The following is a 19,224-nucleotide window of genomic DNA, read 5'->3' on the forward strand; positions in this document are numbered from 1 at the left end:
ACGTATCAATTTTAAAAAATGCAACATTAGTAGGCGTTGCCTGGAGGACCGAGAGGGCGGAGCCGCGGCAGTGACGAAGACGATGGCTAACTAGACGAAGCTAGCTCCCTTCACTCTGAGCAGTTGATAGAAGTGGAGGACGTTTCTCCCCCTCCTTACACAGACACTCGAGAAGAAAGGGACCAAGTCTATTTGGAGGAGACAAGCGGACCTGAGTCTTATTGTTTTGAGCTTGTGAGTTGCCTGAAACTCCCAGAACCGACCCAACAGAATCACCTCTGAAAGGTAAGTAGCCGTTAGCCATAGCATTGGATTAGCTGCAGGGTTTGTCTCCACGGCCCTAAAAAGCTAGTATTCAGCATGTTTTAGAGGTTTATCTGCTTCAGCACACCTGGTTTTAATCAGCAACAAATAGCTGAGCTGCTTAACAGCTAATCTAACCTGTTAAAGCAGGAAAATCCACTGAAACATGCTGGATAGCTCTCCGGTAGCCCTGGGCTCAAGTTACAGTCTGCTGCATATAAAGTTATGAAAATACCCCATGAGAAAATCATTCTGTAATGTGTTCAGCCCACTAAAACTGCCCTGATTTCTTTATTTATTTACTAATAACAGCTGCTCTCTCGGTTCTAGGTCCTCTGGTGTCTGCAGCTGGTCTCTGCTGGTGTCCTCAGGATCAGGAACTTCCAGAAGAATGTGCCTTTCGATGACTCTTTCCCCCTTATTTGTTATATTAATTAAATAAATCTCAATATATATATTTCCTGTTTTTGTTCATGTCCATAAATACTTAAACATGCTTGAAATTAGAACGAGCTTTTAACAGTGAGGTGCTAGTTTAATTAATTACAATAGAGCTAGTTAAACATGCAACAAAAATGTGATATTCAATGTAATTTATAAATATCCATTAAAATATCAAAACTGGAATCTAAATGAGATATTTGGCAGCACAAAAAACTTGTCAAACACAATATTTATTATAATAATTGTAGGCAGACAGGAGACAGAGCTGATGGAGGTTCTCAGTCATCGAAGGATGGCTGAAGGCTTTCCAGGAACAGGAGATGTGGTGTTGTCTCTTCTCTCTCTATTCTGCCAGATGATCTGATAGGTTACAGGTGTGTGAGGACATCCTCATGCTGTCATAACCAGATGACAGGAGTTATCAGGTGATCAGCCAGGCTAATGAGATGCAGAAAGAAAACAAATTCAGGACAGTGTACAATATGTGGTGTTGCTCACCTTATGTGCTCTTATAGAATATTAATGTGTGCATGCCTCATGGTGTAGAGTCCATATTTTGCTGAATGTCCTGCAATAATGCAGGTTATTAGTTACTTTACTTTTGATAGCAAAAACAAAATATTTAATGTAAAAGTTATTTTCCAGGAGAATCAGCTCACACGTCACCACCAAGTGTCACAGGGCAGAATCAGTAGCCTCCTTCATGATGTAATCACATACTTATTTAATTGTTAATATCTTAAAAATTCTGAAATGTTTTAATTTTTTTTTTTTTACCTTGAACAGTTCACTGAGCTTGCACTGTCACTGAGGTGGAAGCTGGAATCAACAGCAGACACCTTACATCTTGGTCTTTTCAGGGGGTCTGGACGCTCTGGGACCTTCTGGAAGATGAATTTTCATCATGGTCCCTGTGGGTCACCAGACACACTGCGGCTGTGAACTCCATTCTGGGTGGCTATGTAAAAACAAAGAAGCAGCACATTTATAAATGTTTAAAAGAGCATAAAATCACGTGTAAAAATAATCTGTAAAACAAATTAAAACTAGACGGTAATAATAAAATGTTTACATAGAAGATTATTAAAAATAATTCACCTTTGCTACAGGGAAGGTTTCACGTCAGCCTGGACAAGTGCATTCTTGCAGCTAAATCAGTCTGACAGCCAGTGTCTTGGGTAGATTTAGCCTGAAAAAAAAAATAGAAGCACATTGTTGTTGGGAGTTTATAAAGTCAGATAATATACAAAAGAATCTCCTATATAGGCGCTTTATAACATTCCTAGTGTGTGATCGTTGTTATAACGTAAAAGTCAGTCACATATGATGTGGAGAGCCTGAAATGCGACCTCCTGAACAGAATTCCTCACAGAACCGGGTCACAAGCTGGGTTTCACGCTGTAATGCTGTCAACTAGTGCAGCGTTAGTTAGAGACACTGTTGCAGAATTGCCGACTGACTAGCTAAAGGAAGTGAACCACGTCTCTCAGACTTTGCATTTAGGTAGGGAATTGTCTTTAGAAGATGTTAAAACGTTTATTTAGCTGACTCACCTCAGACTGGAGCCCACCGTGGTGGGGGAGCAGAGTCGATGGGCTGCATCTAAATCGCGGAAGAGCCACGGTGGGCAGCCTCCCTCTTCAAACGGAGGCGTGCAGAATCGCGGGTAAAATGCCCACAGAGTCACCGCAACCATACTACACTACACCTACTCACCAATACTAAGACGATATGGAACACTAAACCCGAAATACTTTCCCAATTACACTAACAGCCAAACACTAACTAAACTACAATATACAACAGCCAAGCTAACACTAAATAAGTATTTATAACACTAAAAGATATGCTAAAGACTAGGATATGCTAATGCTATATGCTAATGCTGAACTACCGCTGACCTCCTACACTCGCTTGCAAATCCAACTCCCACTCGCCACAGGGCGTGGCCGAGACGCTCGTTGCTTTTATATCTTTGGCACGGAGCTGCTACGTAGTACTCTACTGGTTTACGTAGTACTTTACTCTTTAGCCATTGGCTAAAATTTATTCAAAATGACTCAAATTCTATGTTTTCAGCTGAAGGTGGCGCATTACTGTGGTTTTTAGACAGAATTTTTAATTTTTAAAGAAAATGCACCAAAATGCTAAAATAAAGAATGCACACATTTAAAACACTATTAGACACTCATTTATACAGTTCATCAGCAAAAAAAAGTTAATTTAGACGTTACTTGCTCTTTAAATAATTCTCTTGAGCCAGTATGTGATAAAATGACCCTTTACAGGGTTAATGAAATGCCACTTAGACCCCCCACTGCCCTCTGTGGCCAGAATATGCACTTGCAACTTCAGAGTTGCCGGTCTGGTCCCTGCTGGTGGAGGGAGCTGACATGCATGAAGCTGCAGTATGCTTCCAGCATGTTTCCTGCATGTTCTAGATCATGAACACAGCTGATTTGTTTGACTTAGTGATGACTCACTCCTGTGGACACTACTGAAGGCTAAGGAGACATTTCAGCTGTTGGATGTTAAAAAGACGAACGCACAGTGAGGAGATAAGTTTCACTTTTGCTTTGACCACAGAGAATTAATAGCAGACACTAGGAGTTGCTAAAAGCTAACACAACTGCCAAGTGGGCCCAAGTCTAAAATACTTTCCTCTAGCTGACAAATTATTGAATGAGTTTGAAAAAGCATCAGTTTCCACTTGGCTCCCAGACAGATAAAAAACCTGACCTTGATACACACTACTGATGCTTAATATTACTAACACACACACACACACACACACACACACACACACACACACACACACACACACACACACACACACACACACACACACACACAGGCTAAGTGACAAGGCACCTTGTCCTACTTATTTGAAATTTAGGCATTTTTAAATGTAGGCAGACTGACATATTTTTTTATGAAATTGCATCTCACACTATGTTCGTTTTTTGGTAATTAATTAACTTAAGGGAATTTAAAACTGTACAGCTAAACTCAATGTGGGTGTAATTAAAAAAAAATAAAGGGATTGCTTCTGAGAGATTCCCAAATGCATTTGCAGCAATAGCATTTTTCCCTATGAGGATAATTTTACAGCCACTTAACCTGTAAAAGCAAATGACTCAATTCAATAACAGCATTGATTTTTATAGCTTGATGGTGGCTACAGGTGTGACAGCACATGCGGATAGAATATATTAAATCACCTCAGGGGAATTTTTTAAAATATAAACATACAAAACAGAAAGCATAACAGGGGTTTTTATTAAGAAGTGAAACTGAAAGTGGTCAGGTCACTCACCTGTGTCTGTGAGGGTCTGAAGGTGCAGCTGAATGCCTGCTGCAGAGAGTCCAGGAAAGGCTGGATCTTGTAAAGGCCCTGGTTGCTTCCCTGGGAAGGCCGGAAAGCCACAATGTGAAAGTACTTGAGGATCTTCTCGAACCGGGATTGGCTCATCTTCAAAGCGATGCTTCTGTTGCTGAAGAAGCCGGAGCTCCAGATGCTCAGGACCGACTCGCAGCGGTGCACACTGGTGGAGATGACAAAGCCTAAAAACGCCTTCATCTCGTGTGCCGTAACAGGACACCAGCCTTCCTCTGAGCCGAAACGCTCCTGAAACTTCTTGGCGTACATGTTAGTCTGGGACACCATGTTTTGGATGCAGTTGTCTGGAACAAAGAGCTGGAAGAAATCCAAGGCAGTGGCTGCTTCTGGCATCTTCTGAGTAGGGCCTAGATCAGGAAAGGAAGGGGAAACGTTTGTGAAATCTTGAGGCAAATCTCTCTTAGTTCCTAAACATTGATAAAAGACATTAAGTTTTTCTGAGCTTGCTGAAAAACCTTTTCTCTTTTGACACTTTGAAAAGATAAAATTAGATTTTGCTGAGCTGTCACTGTCAAGGCAGAATAAGATGCTTGCAGGATAAAAGAGAGACAGCATCCTAACAACCGCTTGGCCTTTTTTATGAATCAACCACGGCAGCTTTTGGTATGAACGTCAGAAGCCCAGGGCAGCAGTTGGAAACTTTACACGACTTGACAGTCGCCTCACTGTGATACTTGTCACATAGCCGTGTTTCCTTCTTTTCAGAAGGTTTTGGTGTCTCGTTGACTTACGTTCAGTGGCAGGAAATGAATCAAATCATCTTCCCATGCAGTCAAATCAGGATGGAGACATGACAGGGGGAAGTCTGCAGCCCGTCAATAAAGCTTCAGATAATAAAAGACGGTGTTGTTTGGACAGCAGCGTTTAGAGCTTTGTCTAAACAGTGGATCAGTTTTAGCCTTAGCTCAGTGGACTGGCAAACAGACAAAGCAAACAAACCTGCCTATTCTTGATTTACTAAAAAGGTGCAACCATATAGGTGTAGTTCACCTGTTGACACTGATAATTTTAGTGTACTGTACTAATAAAAGGTTTAACCCTTCTTTTACGTTCGGGTCAATTTTGACCATTTTAGAAGTTTTCTCTCTCAAATATGATTTATCTGAGATTTCTGACCTTATCCACACAATTAATCAGAGCATACAAATTAAATGTGGGTCATTTTTAACATGTCAAAAACGACCAGTCATATGAAATGAATGAGCCACACCCTTTGTGAATAAAACTGAAATCTTACGGACGTAATCCCATTTATCGCAACCTCTAACGAACCTCATTCCCTCTTCTGAGTCCCACCTAAACACTTTCTACTAGGTTGGTTAAAGAGCACCAGCCAGAAGCAGTCTACTACCACCAGAAGGTCTTTGTCCTAAGAGATATCAAATCTAGGGATGTGCGATATATCTGAATCAACATCGGTATCAATCGATGAACTGAATTGCTTCTGATTGGTAGAATATCCCCAATATTTCCAAATAGCTGTCTGTTTGAAAAACGTGTATGAAGGACCTGACGTCATTTACACTGCAGGTCACACCCTTGTGGAAAAGTATCATACCAAGGTTAAGGTCTATGTTGACGGTTCAGGTGAGGTTAAAAGGTTCTGGGTCACATCGTGGCAAAAACTAGCCCCAAAATCTAGGCCAACTGTAACATTAGCAAAAGATTTTTTCTCTGCAGGTCAGTCTAACCATGCTCCATTGTAGCCTCAGCAGGTTCAGCCAATCACAGTGCTCTATGTTTCTAGAGAGACATTGGGCAGTCTTAGCAGCAGACCTGCAATGGAGAAAAACTACAAAGATGGCATCAACTTAAAAACGGTGCTTGTTTGAAACTGCTTTGGCATCAACTTTGGACAATTTAGACTTGAGATTTTCTTTGATACATAAGTAGATAGAAGTACTTAAGTCCTTTATTTTGAAAAAGCATATATGTGCTTCTTCTTCTATGGTGTATGGGGGACTGCCACACAGGGAGCCTAAGTCACGCCCATCTACTTCTGGACCACGAGTCCCTGCAAGAATGAAAAAATGAATGAAAGTCAATGGGGCTAAAAACACTATTTTCTAATTCCGCTTGTTATGTTCCATGGATTTCACATAGGAGGTCCGTGAATTTTAAAGAAGCATTTTGATACCAATAAAGCACTTATTTTAGAATGGGGAGAAACTTTATTTTAGGTTTTGTGTGAACTTTGTGTGAAGTCCAGGACTACAAATGCGCATCACCAAAGTGACATCATCAAACGAGACAGGGAGAAAAACAGAGGGACAATGGCTGTAAGTTCAGCAAACTTCAAATCCTTCCTTCAGGAGGAAAGAACCACCATAAATCTGGCCATTTGGTAAGTAGCAGCTACGCTAGGGGAAAGGAGATAATGTGGGAACGTCATATATGCGATGTGCTGATGTCTGGTTTGTAGTCATGCTAATTGCGAACTTTTACAAGCAGATAAATGTCAAAGTACATGACAGACATGGTTGAAACACCCATCATTAGTTTTCAATTAAATTGCAGTACAACACATGTGTGATCAGGGCGTAAGGCAAAGCAGATTAGAAAATGGCTCTTTTAGCCCCTTTGACTTGCATTCATTCTTCCGGAGACTCATAAGCTGACCGGAAAGGGAGGAGACAAACTCTCTATTGGGCAGTCAGCACCAGCCCTGCAGTGGTAAAAAATTCAAAGATGGCATCAACTCAGGAATGATGCTCATTTGAAACAGCTTTGGCATCAACTTTGGACATTTTACATTTGGGGTTTTCTTTAAGCAGATAGAGGAAGTTAAGTTCTTTATTTAGAAAAAGCATATATGTGATTCTTCTTCTTCTTCTATGGTGTATGGCGGACTGCCCATTGATAGATTTCTGTAGCAAAGGATATGTCACATTTTTCCTTGTTCCGATTGGTCCTAGTGCTGTCAACCTGTGCATAGAGACAGTTAGAATGACAATCATAGATTCTGCTCCATGTCTGATTTCTGCCTATGGGTCATGGTCAGACTATATTTTTACATTTATAGGATGGTTGTCAAGGTTAGGCTTTAATGTATGAAACTAACATCCATACTCTATCAGTGGTCTTTGAAATTCTTTAGGTTCATGGAAATCCACCAATATTACAGCCGATTCAGATCATCATACCATCGGCACACAAAGCCAATAGCAAAGATTCTATCTAGAGCTGTTGTTCTTCAGATCTTGAGCACAACTTTAAGCTCAATGGAGCAGAGCAATTTCATTATCCACAAACATCCGAAAGCAACATTTTCATTTTCTCCAAACCGCTGCTCTGGTTCTGAGTGGTTCTCTGCAGCTAAAACAATGAACGACTCTTGCTTCAAGTCTCTCAATGTTGAATTAATGACAACGCACAGAAGAGTGTCTTTTCTAATAAGTGTGAAGGAGGAGGACAAAACATGATCAAATAAAAGGCAGTGGCATCCAAGCACACCCACACAGCAGATGCTTGCAGCCAAGAAGACAACCAAAGCTACGATGCTGATAAAAAAAAAAATCTATGCATTTTCCTTCTGTTCAAGTTGAAATCTGAATGCAAAATCCAGCAAAAATTGCACTGATTGTCAGTCTCAACACTAAAGATAAAGGTATTTGCACCAGATTAAAGGAACTTCAATTATTGCCAATGCTGCTATAAAAATGCACGTTTCCTTAATAGATTTTAGTTATTCATTATTATTTACACAAATATTCCATCTACTAACATTGTCTAATGTTAATTTTTCTAAGCTATCATGAGCTGATATGTTATTTCTGACTAATCTCTGCTTAGTAGATCTTTTATAATCAGAGATTTAAAAATATCCAGAGATTACTGTACATCTGCTGTGGATCAGCCATGCACATAAAGTGGGCTGCATGGTGGCACAGTGGTTAGCACTGTTGCCTCGCAGCTCGAAGGCTACAAGTTCGAAACTCAGCTCGGCTGCGGCCTTTCTGCGTGGAGTTGCGTGTTCTCCCCATGCATGCGTGGGTTTCCTCCGGGTACTCCGGTTTCCCCCACAGATCACAACATGTCCTGTAGGTTATAAATTGTAAGTCGCTTTGGATAAAAGCGTCTCCTAAATACATAAACATAAACATAAAGTAAACTGAATGTGCTTTAGGCTCAGTTTTTAGCAAAAAAATTTTTTAAAAAGCCCTGGAATTGAGCTCAACTTCCATCTATCTTTGCTAAAAGGTTTTTCCTGAGAAACTTTCTGACGTAATTACACATGGGAAAAAATATGCAATGCTTGATTGCAATGCATTACATAAGAAAACCCCTTTACATATTTGTAAAAGTTAATATTTGTTATATAAGAGTGTCCACTTTCAACTGAATGCAATATGTGAACAAGTTAAGACCGTCAGAACGGGGTCAAACAGATATGGTGGCATATGGTGAGCCAATGTAATCTAACAAACCCGGTCAAGTTAAATCCCACCAACATCACCACGAGTTGATTATATAATCTAAGATTTGGTTAAATGTTTTATAATCCTTTAAAAAAAAAATCAGACGGTGAGATGAGTCTTTCCTAAAAACTGACCTTGCACGCTAAAACCCCCACAGGGTTTTTTCTAGCTCTGCACCTGTTTCAGTGAGAGTTTGCATGCGGTTGACTGAATATTTTCTGACAGCGCCCAATGATTTATGAACCGTCACCTTATCGTGGTGGAGGAGTTTGAGTGCCCTAATGATCCTAGGAGCTATGTTGCCTGGGGCACTTAGTGCCCCTGGTAGGGTCTCCCATGACAAATTGGTCTTAGGTGAAGGGTGAGACAGAGAACGGTTCGAAGGATCTTTCATGGCGGTGAAAACGAAGAGTCGGAGTACCCGGCCCGGAGGGTTACCGGGGTCCCACCCTGGAGCCAGGCCTGGGGTTGGGGCCCGTGAGCGAGCGCCTGGTGGCCGGGCTTTCGCCCATGGGGCCCGGCCGGGCCCAGCCCGAACCGGATACATGGGCTCGTCCAACTGTGGACCCACCACCCGCAGGAGGAACATGAAGGGTCCGGTGCAATGTGAATCGGGTGGCAGACCAAGGCGGGAGCCTTGGCGGTCCAATCCCCGGACAAGGAAACTAGTTTTTGGGACATGGAACGTCACCTCGCTGGCGGGGAAGGAGCCGGAGCTTGTGGCAGAGGTTGAGCGGTACCGGCTAGATATAGTCGGACTCACCTCGACACATTGCATTGGCTCTGGAACCCGAGACCTGGAGAGGGGTTGGACACTCTACTTTGCTGGAGTTGCTCCGGGTGAGAGGCGGAGGGCTGGGGTTGGCTTTTTGTTAGCCCCGAGACTCTCTGCCTGTGTGTTGGGGTTTACCCCGGGGGACAAGAGGGTAGCTTCCTTGCGCCTTCGGGTCGGGGAACGGGTCCTGACTGTTGTTTGTGCGTATGGGCCAAATATCAGTTCAGAGTACCCACCCTTTTTGGAGTCCCTGGGACGAGTGCTAGATAGTGCTCCATCAGGGGACTCCATTGTCCTGCTGGGGGACTTCAATGCTCACGTGGGCAATGACAGCTTGACCTGGAGGGGTGTGATTGGGAGGAACGGCCCACCTGATCAGAACTCGAGCGGTGTTTTGTTATTGGACTTCTGTGCAAGCCGCAGTTTGGCCATAACGAACACTATGTTCGAACATAAGGATGCCCACCGGTACACTTGGTACCAGGGCAGCCTAGGTCACAGGTCGATGACAGATTTTGTAGTCGTATCATCTGACCTGCGACCGTATGTTTTGGACACCCGAGTGAAGAGAGGGGCGGAGCTGTCAACTGATCACCACCTGGTGGTGAGTTGGATCAGATGGCAAGGGAACATGCCGCGTAGACCTGGCAGACCCAAACGCATAGTGAGGGTCTGCTGGGAACGCCTGGCAGAAGAACCTGTCAAGACGGTCTTCAACTCCCACCTCCGGCAGAGCTTTGACCACGTCCCGAGAGCAGTGGGGGACATTGAGTCCGAGTGGGCCTTGTTCCACTCTGCGATTGTCGAGGCGGCTGTTGCTAGCTGTGGTCGTAAGGTGGCCGGTGCCAGTCGTGGTGGCAACCCCCGTACCCGCTGGTGGACACCAGAGGTTCGGGGAGCCGTCAGGCTGAAGAAGGAGGCCTACAGGGCGTGGCTGGTCTGTGGGTCTCCGGAGGCAGCAGACAGGTACCGGATAGCCAAGCGGGGTGCAGCAGTGGCAGTTGCCGAGGCAAAATCTCGGGCGTGGGAGGAGTTTGGTGAGGCCATGGAGAAAGACTATCGATCGGCTCCAAAGAGGTTCTGGCAAACTGTCCGGCGCCTCAGGAGAGGAAGGCAGCAACTCGCTCACACTGTTTACAGTGGGGATGGGGAGCTGCTGACGTCAACTGAGGCTATAGTCGGACGGTGGAAGGAATACTTTGAGGAGCTCCTCAATCCCACCAATGCGCATTCCGAGGAGGAACCAGAGCTGGGAGGCCTGGGGATGGACTGTCCGATCTCGGGGGCAGAAGTTGCTGAGGTAGTCAAACAACTACACAGCGGCGGAGCCCCGGGGGCGGATGAGGTTCGTCCTGGGTATCTCAAGGCTATGGATGTTGTAGGGCTGTCATGGTTGACACGTCTCTACAACATTGCGTGGTCATCGGGGGCAGTTCCTAGGGAGTGGCAGACCGGGGTGGTGGTCCCCATCTTTAAGAAGGGTGACCTGAGGGTGTGTTCCAACTATAGGGGGATCACACTCCTCAGCCTCCCTGGAAAGGTCTACTCCAAGGTACTGGAGAGGAGGGTCCGATCGATAGTTGAATCTCAGATAGAGGAGGAGCAATGTGGTTTTCGTCCTGGCCGTGGAACTGTGGACCAGCTCTATACCCTTGCAAGGGTGATGGAGGGGGCATGGGAGTTTGCCCAACCAATCCACATGTGCTTTGTGGATTTGGAGAAGGCTTATGACCGTGTCCCCAGGGGCACCCTGTGGGGGACGCTCCAGGAGTATGGGGTGGGTGGCTTTCTGTTAAGGGCCATTCAGTCCCTTTACCAGAGGAGCGTGAGTTTGGTCCGCATAGCCGGTAGTAAGTCGGACCTGTTCCCAGTGAGGGTTGGACTCCGCCAGGGCTGCCCTTTGTCACCGGTTCTGTTCATCACATTTATGGACAGAATTTCTAGACGCAGCCGTGGTGTGGAGTGTGTCGAGTTTGGTGGCAGGAGAATCTCGTCTCTGCTTTTTGCAGATGATGTGGTCCTCCTAGCTGCATCCAGCTCTGACCTTCAGCTCTTGCTGGGTAGGTTCGCGGCCGAATGTGAAGCGGCTGGGATGAGGATCAGCACCTCCAAATCTGAGACCATGGTTCTCGACCGGAAAAGGGTGGCTTGCCACCTCCGGGTCGGGGGAGAGGTCCTACCTCAAGTGGAGGAGTTTAAGTATCTCGGGGTCTTGTTCACGAGTGAGGGTAGGAGGGATCGGGAGATCGACAGGCGGATTGGTTCGGCGTCTGCAGTGATGCGGACGCTGAGCCGATCTGTCGTGGGGAAGAGGGAGCTGAGCCAGAAAGCCAGGCTCTCGATTTACCGGTCGATCTACGTCCCAATCCTCACCTATGGTCATGAGCTTTGGGTAATGACCGAAAGAACGAGATCGCGGATACAAGCGGCCGAAATGAGTTTCCTCCGTAGGGTGGCCGGGCTCAGCCTTAGAGATAGGGTGAGGAGCTCGGACATTCGGGAGGGACTTGGAGTAGAACCGCTGCTCCTCCGGATCGAAAGGAGCCAGTTGAGGTGGTTTGGGCATCTGGTCAGGATGCCTCCTGGACGCCTCCCTGGGGAGGTGTTTCGGGCATGTCCTGCTGGCAGAAGGCCCCCGGGTCGACCCAGGACACGTTGGAGAAGTTACATCTCCAATCTGGTCCGGGAACGCCTTGGGGTCCTGCCGGAGGAGCTGGTGGACAAGGCCGGGGAGAGGACGGCCTGGAGCTCCCTAGTTGGGATGCTGCCCCCGCGACCCGGACCCGGATAAGCGGAGGAAGACGAGACGAGGCACACAGATTCCAACAAGGGAGTGTTGTCAAATCCAGACTGTGTGTGTGTGTGTGTGTGTGACTGACAGGAGGGGGGGTGGGGTGGGGGGTCTGACAGGGAAATGCAGCCACGATGCATAATAGTATTCAAATAGCTGACAGCAAGGATCAACTTAAACAGCTTTCCATCCCTTTTAAACCTACGTCCAGTTTTAATTTCTCCAAATGAGTAAATCTGCAACTGATGTGGTTTTCAACAGTTTCTAATCATTCGAGTCAACACATGTTACACAGTTGTTGTGCTAAAGCAAACAGACCCAGACTGGTTTATAACAAATCCAGACAGAATATACAAAGCCGACAGACACACCTGCTGTCATCTTAGATTAAGCCAATAGCAACAGAAACAGAACAGGTTGTTCCAGGATGTGGGAGCATCCTCTAACTTTCTGTCTCCAAGGATGGCAAAGAACAATAAAATGGACCAAACAACAACTGGTGTTGGATTAGTCGAGTTAGTTAGCTGGAAAATGGAGATGGGAAATAACCACACAAGCAGCTCCAACTTTCCTGTGGTCCTTTATATCTTCGTGTGGCACATTTCTGTTTTTTGCTGACATTAAAACAGCTTGACAAACAAATCTTTGTACACATGCAGTACGTTTTCCTGACACTGCAGTGGCTTCCTGGCACTTCGTCTAGTCAAATTGTGCTATTTCATATTTTCATAACTGAGCTATTAGGTTGCAGAGGAGAGGAGCAGGACTCGGTTCATTTCACCCCATGGCCACAGGCTAGAAATCTGCTTCCAAAGCTGCAACGTGCATGGTGGAATACATTTTGGATTTCATGCAGGAAACAGTTGATTAAAGGTGGTATTGTTGAAGTACTGTTTGCGCGTGCAACTATTACCATTACAATTTAGGGTAACAAGAAACATCTTAGTGTTTCTCCATTACAAACCCCTGCAATACACTACAGCAGGGCAGGGGTATTCAATTCCAAGCCTGGAGGGTAGGTATCCAACACGTTTCTGTTTTAACTCATTTTCAACACACCTGATTTCAATCAGCAGGTGATTACCAGGCTTCTGCAGAGCCTGATGAGCTGCACAGGTGATTCGACCACTGAATCAAGTGTGTTGGAGCAGAGGAACAACTAAAACGTGCTCCAAGACCAGTATCATGGAAGTGGTTTCTTTATTTATTTTTTAAGGGGGATAAGTATACATTTTTTGTATATTTACTTATAACATCAAAAATACTCCATGACCGGAATTGAATACTACAGCATGTGACCCACAGCACCAAGAGGATTATCAAAGGCAAATCGTTAGTCAGGGATGCAGTGTCATGCTCCTTTCCACTACTACAGATGCACATGGAGCAAAAATCACACGAGAATTTTAAAAATGCCCAGAAGCCACAGAAATGGCCTGCCTGACCTACAAAATACTCAGCCACTCCTGTCCAATCATCCCACAGCCCAGATGACCTTACTCATCTGATCACGTCTCACCGTATGTGTCTTTGTACGGTGGAACCGTGACATCCTGCAGCGTCTCCATCCAGCCCTCCTCCTCAGCCTGGCTGCGGGACAGAGAGCCCGGGGGACCTGCTCCGCCGCTGCCTCCACCAGCTCCCCCGCTGTGCCCGCAATCTCTGTCGCTCCTCTTTGGGTGGTGGTGGTGATGCTGTGGCGGATGCTGCTGCTCATCCTCGCCCGCCTCGGCAATGTAGTTGTCGGAGTCGGAGTCCCCGGAGGTGCTGTAGAAGGGATTGTCGCTGCTGTCATCCCCGGACTCTCCAAACACGTCGTCGGATATCTGTAGGCTCTCATACCGGGAGCGGGCCGCTTCCAGGAGAGACAGCGCCTTCCGCCCGCACTCCGCCATCTCTCTCCGCACTGATGCTCCTCTTCTCCTCTTCTTTCTTCTTCAGTCTGTCACTACGTCTCCTCTGGCGTGCAGGTTGTCACGATCCTGCAGGCTGGGGATGTGTGTGTATGAGAGAGAGAGAGAGAGATTGTGTGTATGCCTCGAATAAGTCACCTGCTACACCCTCCCAAGCCCGAGGTACTATAGCTATAAATTCGGATCCACCTGCGTCCTCCCGGCAGCTCAGATGCGGAACCTGGCGGTCAGGCTGCAGCCTACCAGGGAAAGCTGAGCATCAAGGGTCCGGAAATAATGCCGCCCCCTCGCTGTGCACCGGGCAAGACACAGCATCCGGGTTGGGAGAGCAGCGAGCTCAGATAAATGAGAGTAGTAGCTAGTACACACCGCCAGCCAGCCAATAAAATGGCACTCTTTTAGCCCAACGATGGGTATGGAGTCACAAGTGTCCTAAATATATATATTCATTTTTTAAAATGTGTAACCAACTTTTAATTTTTCTAATAAAGAATTGTGCCATTTTATAACTTATATTTTCATTTATTAATATTGTATATCTTTGAATGAAAAACAGCTCGTTGTTTTGGTAATATTAGGCCATGTTTTTTTATGTTGACAGGCTTGTTTCTTTAATTTTACTCTTTTGTACACAAAATATTCTCTCAATAATTTGCACACAATGTACTAAGCCATTTATAAAACTATTTAATTTAACACAGGTACAAGTGTTTGATTTATTTTTAGGAGCTGGTGCATGATATCACATTAAACAGCACAAGTCAGCCCTTAAAGCCAAGATATTTCAGCCAAGAACTGTTGTGACGTGTTAAAACTTGCACCCTAAAGGTAAAGCATGTAGTCAGCCATAAATGTGTTTGAAACAATGAAAGCCGAGCGTAGACGTGGCAATTTTTGGCCTATTTTGAGACGATTTTCCTCTCATGAGAAATTTTTTAGGTCTGGGCAAATTTTGCGTCACGCGTTGTGTAGTAGGGGTAACAAGAAGCAATAAACACCTAAATCTCAACAAAAGCTCCCGATCAGCAAGTGTGCAATTGCACGAATATCAAACATGTTTGATTTTTTTGCTCGTCTCGCGTCAGGGAACCACTCTGTTGAAACGGCGCTGTGACTGAAATGTACAAAAAACACTCACACAGCATATGCACCAGCACCTCTACACATTTGACGTGTAGAACAGTGTAAGAACATGACTCGTGAACTTTGCCCTGCGAGGAAGTCGTAAAGTTTGAGATGGAGCTTAATGCAATGATTTAAAAAGTGGAACAGTGTAAGCCCAACTGAGGACATGCCTCCATGATCACTGATGGTATCCCAAATAACTGATCTGAGAACAAATTAATATACAACTCTAACTTACCATGTTCATCCGATTTTTCCTGAACTACTTAACATAGACAAAAATATCCTGAAAGGGCCGCAGTTGTGGAGATGCTTGATCCATCTCTAACAAATGGCTTCCTCGATCTTCCAGAAGAACAGTAAGTTTAATAAGATGTCACACATTGAAAAAACACTTGTTTAATAAATGCTGAATTAAACATCAATTATCAATCTAACTAGATCTACATCACAAATTGTAAACATGTAAAGATAAATCAATAGTAGGAAAACACTAATTTAGTTTTTCTGCTTATTACTTTCATTGGTCCTCTCTAGACAAAAACCCTTTCAGTACATGTACAGTGCAATGGAAAGATGTCAGAACAGTTGAGAAAGGAAATTTGTTTTACTTATGGAAGCAAATTTTACACACTTGAAAAACAGAAGCCAAGGACAAAATGATCTTATTACAACAGGCCAGTAAAACTATTTCATAACAACGCTTTGGATTTTTAATAAGACTAAAGATCTTTCACTGTTGTCAGTTTTCAACAAAAACATTTATTGTTCTTTTAGATTTCTAAAAAAGAAGCATCAGTGTTATAGATTGTGAACAAATATTACTATTAATAAACTCAGAGTGTGTGGTGTTTCTTTTTAACCACCTTAGTAAAACTGAACTTGTTTCAAGAGGTCTTGCCTTTGCCCAGATATGTGATCCATTATAGTTTGGCTTGATAGGAGATTCAATTCAATTCAAGTGTATTTATATAGCGCCAAATCACGACAAGAGTCGTCTCAAGGCACTTCACATAATAAACATTCCAATTCAGGTCAGTTCATTAAGCCAATCAGAAATAATGTTTCCTATATAAGGAACCCAGCAAATTGCATCAAGTCACTGACTAGTGTCAGTGACTATACAGCAATCCTCATACTAAGCAAGCATGCTGCGACAGTGGAGAGGAAAACTCCCTTTTAACAGGAAGAAACCTCCAGAGAATCCTGGCTCAGCATAAGCAGCCATCCTCCACGACTCACTGGGGATCGAGAAGACAGAGCACACACACACACACACACACACACACACACACGCACGCACACACACACACACACACACACACACACACACACACACACACACACACACACACACACACACACACACACACACACACACACACACACACACACACACAAAGACAAGTAATGTGTCTATAGTTATACAGGTGCTGGCCAGTAAATTAGAATATCATCAAAAGGTTGAAAATATTTCAGTAATTCCATTCAAAACGTGAAACTTGTACATTATATTCATGCAATGCACACAGACCAATGTATTTCCGATGTTTATTACGTTTAATTTTGATATTTATAGGTGACAACCAATGAAAACATCAAATCTGGTATCTCAGAAAATTAGAATATTCTAAAGGCCAATGAAAAAATGTTTGTTTCTCTAATGTTGGCCAACTGAAAAGAATGAACATGAAAAGAATGTGCATGTATAGCACTCAATACTTAGTCGGGGCTCCTTTTGCCTCAATAACTGCAGTAATGCGGCGTGGCATGGACTCGATCAGTCTGTGGCACTGCTCAGGTGTTATGAGAGCCCAGGTTGCTCTGATAGTCGTCTTCAGCTCCTCTGCATTGTTGGGTCTAGCGTATTGCATCCTCCGCTTCACAATACCCCATAGATTTTCTATGGGGTTAAGGTCAGGCGAGTTTGCTGGCCAATCAAGGACAGGGATACCATGGTCCTTGAACCAGGTGCTGGTGGTTTTGGCACTGTGTGCAGGTGCCAAGTCCTGTTGAAAGGTGAAGTCTGCATCCCCATAAAGTTGGTCAGCAGCAGGAAGCATGAAGTGCTCTAAAACTTCCTGGTAGACGGCTGCATTGACCCTGGACCTCAGGAAACAGAGTGGGCCAACACCGGCAGATGACATGGCACCCCACACCATCACTGACGGTGGAAACTTTACACTGGACCTCATGCAACGTGGATTCTGTGCTTCTCCGCTCTTCCTCCAGACTCTGGGTCCTTGATTTCCAAAGGAAATGCAGAACTTGCTTTCATCAGAAAACATAACTTTGGACCACTCAGCATCAGTCCAGTCCTTTTTGTCCTTGGCCCAGGCGAGACGCTTCTTGCGCTGTTTCATGTTCAAGAGTGGCTTGACACACGGAATGCGACACCTGAATCCCATGTCTTTCATGAGTCTCCTCGTGGTGGTTCTTGAAGCGCTGACTCCAGCTGCAGTCCACTCTTTGTGGATCTCCCCCACATTTTTGAATGGGTTTGTCGTCACAATTCTCTGCAGGGTGCGGTTATCCCTAGAGCTTGTACACTTTTTTCTACCACATTTTTTCCGTCCCTTCGCCTGTCTGTTAATGTGCTTGGACACAGAGCTCTGCGAACAGCCAGCTTCTTTAGCAATCACCTTTTGTGTCTTGCCCTCCTTGTGCAAGGTGTCAATGATTGTCTTTTGGACAGCTGTTAAGTCAGAAGTCTTCCCCATGATTGTGGTGCCTTCAAAACAAGACTGAGGGACCTTTTAAAGGCCTTTGCAGGAGTTTTGAGTAAATCAGCTGATTAGAGTGGCAGCAGGTGTCTTCTATATTCAGCCTTTTCAGAATATTCTAATTTTTTGAGATACCAAATTTGGAGTTTTCATTAGTTGTCACTTATGAATATCAAATTTAAATGTAATGAACATTGGAAATACATTGGTCTGTGTGCATTGCATGAATATAATGTACAAGTTTCACGTTTTGAATGGAATTACTGAAATATTTTCAACCTTTTGATGATATTCTAATTTACTGGCCAGCACCTGTATTGTGATGTCTTAGTAAATATTGTATTTGGTGAAAGATAAACTTTATTGTATTTATCCTCGTGGATCTATAATTAAACGGATAAACTAGTATTAGCACATCAAAAGTCAATGAAAACAAAAAGATATTTTCAGAAGAGAGAGAATGTATTAGTGGTTAGCAGCAGTGTCCTAGTCGATGGCCCCCTCCATGAGGCCACCACAGCTCAGCAGAACGTCATTGTAGCTTCTTCTGGGGAGAAAAACACTTACAGAGAAAATAAAGTTAACAGCTGAAATAGCAGGAAATAGTACAGTTAAAGAGCAGATTGTAGAAGAAAGCAGTAGAGTGTGAGAAGTGGTCAGTGTGTCCTCTGCTTAGATCTGCTTAGACCTGCTCTTCATCTGAAACAGACAAAACCTCATCACTGTCAAATAAAGGTGAACGTATTAAAACATAAACATTTAATGCTGATTTCATCACTTTTTTTAATCAAACATAAAGGTCTGTTTCTTATTAGCGTGAGAGATTTGACTGCCGCCATCAGCATAACAGATATTTCATTTCTTCATATATTATTTAATTCACATTGTTGACCTTTATAATGCACACAACACAATAAGTAATGATGCTCATTAATCCAGTTTTTTGTAAATTGAAATTTTGCCGAAAATAAAGATCAGATAGTTGCAACAAATTGCTAATATTTGTTTCTTTCATATTGACCTAAAGGACAAAATGGTCTGAGACAATTGAAAAGTAAATATTACTCAATTTATTTGAATGCCTTCAACAGTACTTGAGATGAATGTTAATTCTGATACACTGATATTTTGTGTTATGAAACCCAATTTATATATACGTTTTTGAGAATCTTACATGCAGACCTTTACTGCATGTCTTTTGTGTGGTGCAATTAAAACTCAGACTGCAAGTTGGCAGATTTTACCACCTCCATTCTGACAGAATGAGATCTCGTGATAACACTGGATGTGTCTTGGAAGCGTCTGGCTTGAGTTTTCCAATTAAATTCAGTC

The 19,224-nt window shown here is 44.0% G+C and overlaps 1 protein-coding gene across 1 annotated transcript in view; it reads right to left on the minus strand.

The window, feature by feature from the left end:
• The window catches only part of pgbd5 (piggyBac transposable element derived 5), a 30,191-nt gene extending 15,786 nt beyond the window's left edge, over positions 1-14,405 (minus strand). The window contains exons 1-2 of the mRNA XM_015944819.3: positions 13,651-14,405; positions 4,064-4,494 (exon numbers count right to left, since the gene is read on the minus strand). Of these exons, the coding sequence (XP_015800305.1) occupies positions 4,064-4,494; positions 13,651-14,026 (807 nt within the window). The 5' untranslated portion in view covers positions 14,027-14,405. The remainder of the gene's footprint in view (positions 1-4,063; positions 4,495-13,650) is intronic.
• Between the last annotated feature and the right edge of the window lie 4,819 nt (positions 14,406-19,224).

The sequence above is a fragment of the Nothobranchius furzeri genome, chromosome 12, assembly GCF_043380555.1.
Source record: "Nothobranchius furzeri strain GRZ-AD chromosome 12, NfurGRZ-RIMD1, whole genome shotgun sequence".
In the NCBI taxonomy this organism is placed as follows: domain Eukaryota; kingdom Metazoa; phylum Chordata; class Actinopteri; order Cyprinodontiformes; family Nothobranchiidae; genus Nothobranchius; species Nothobranchius furzeri.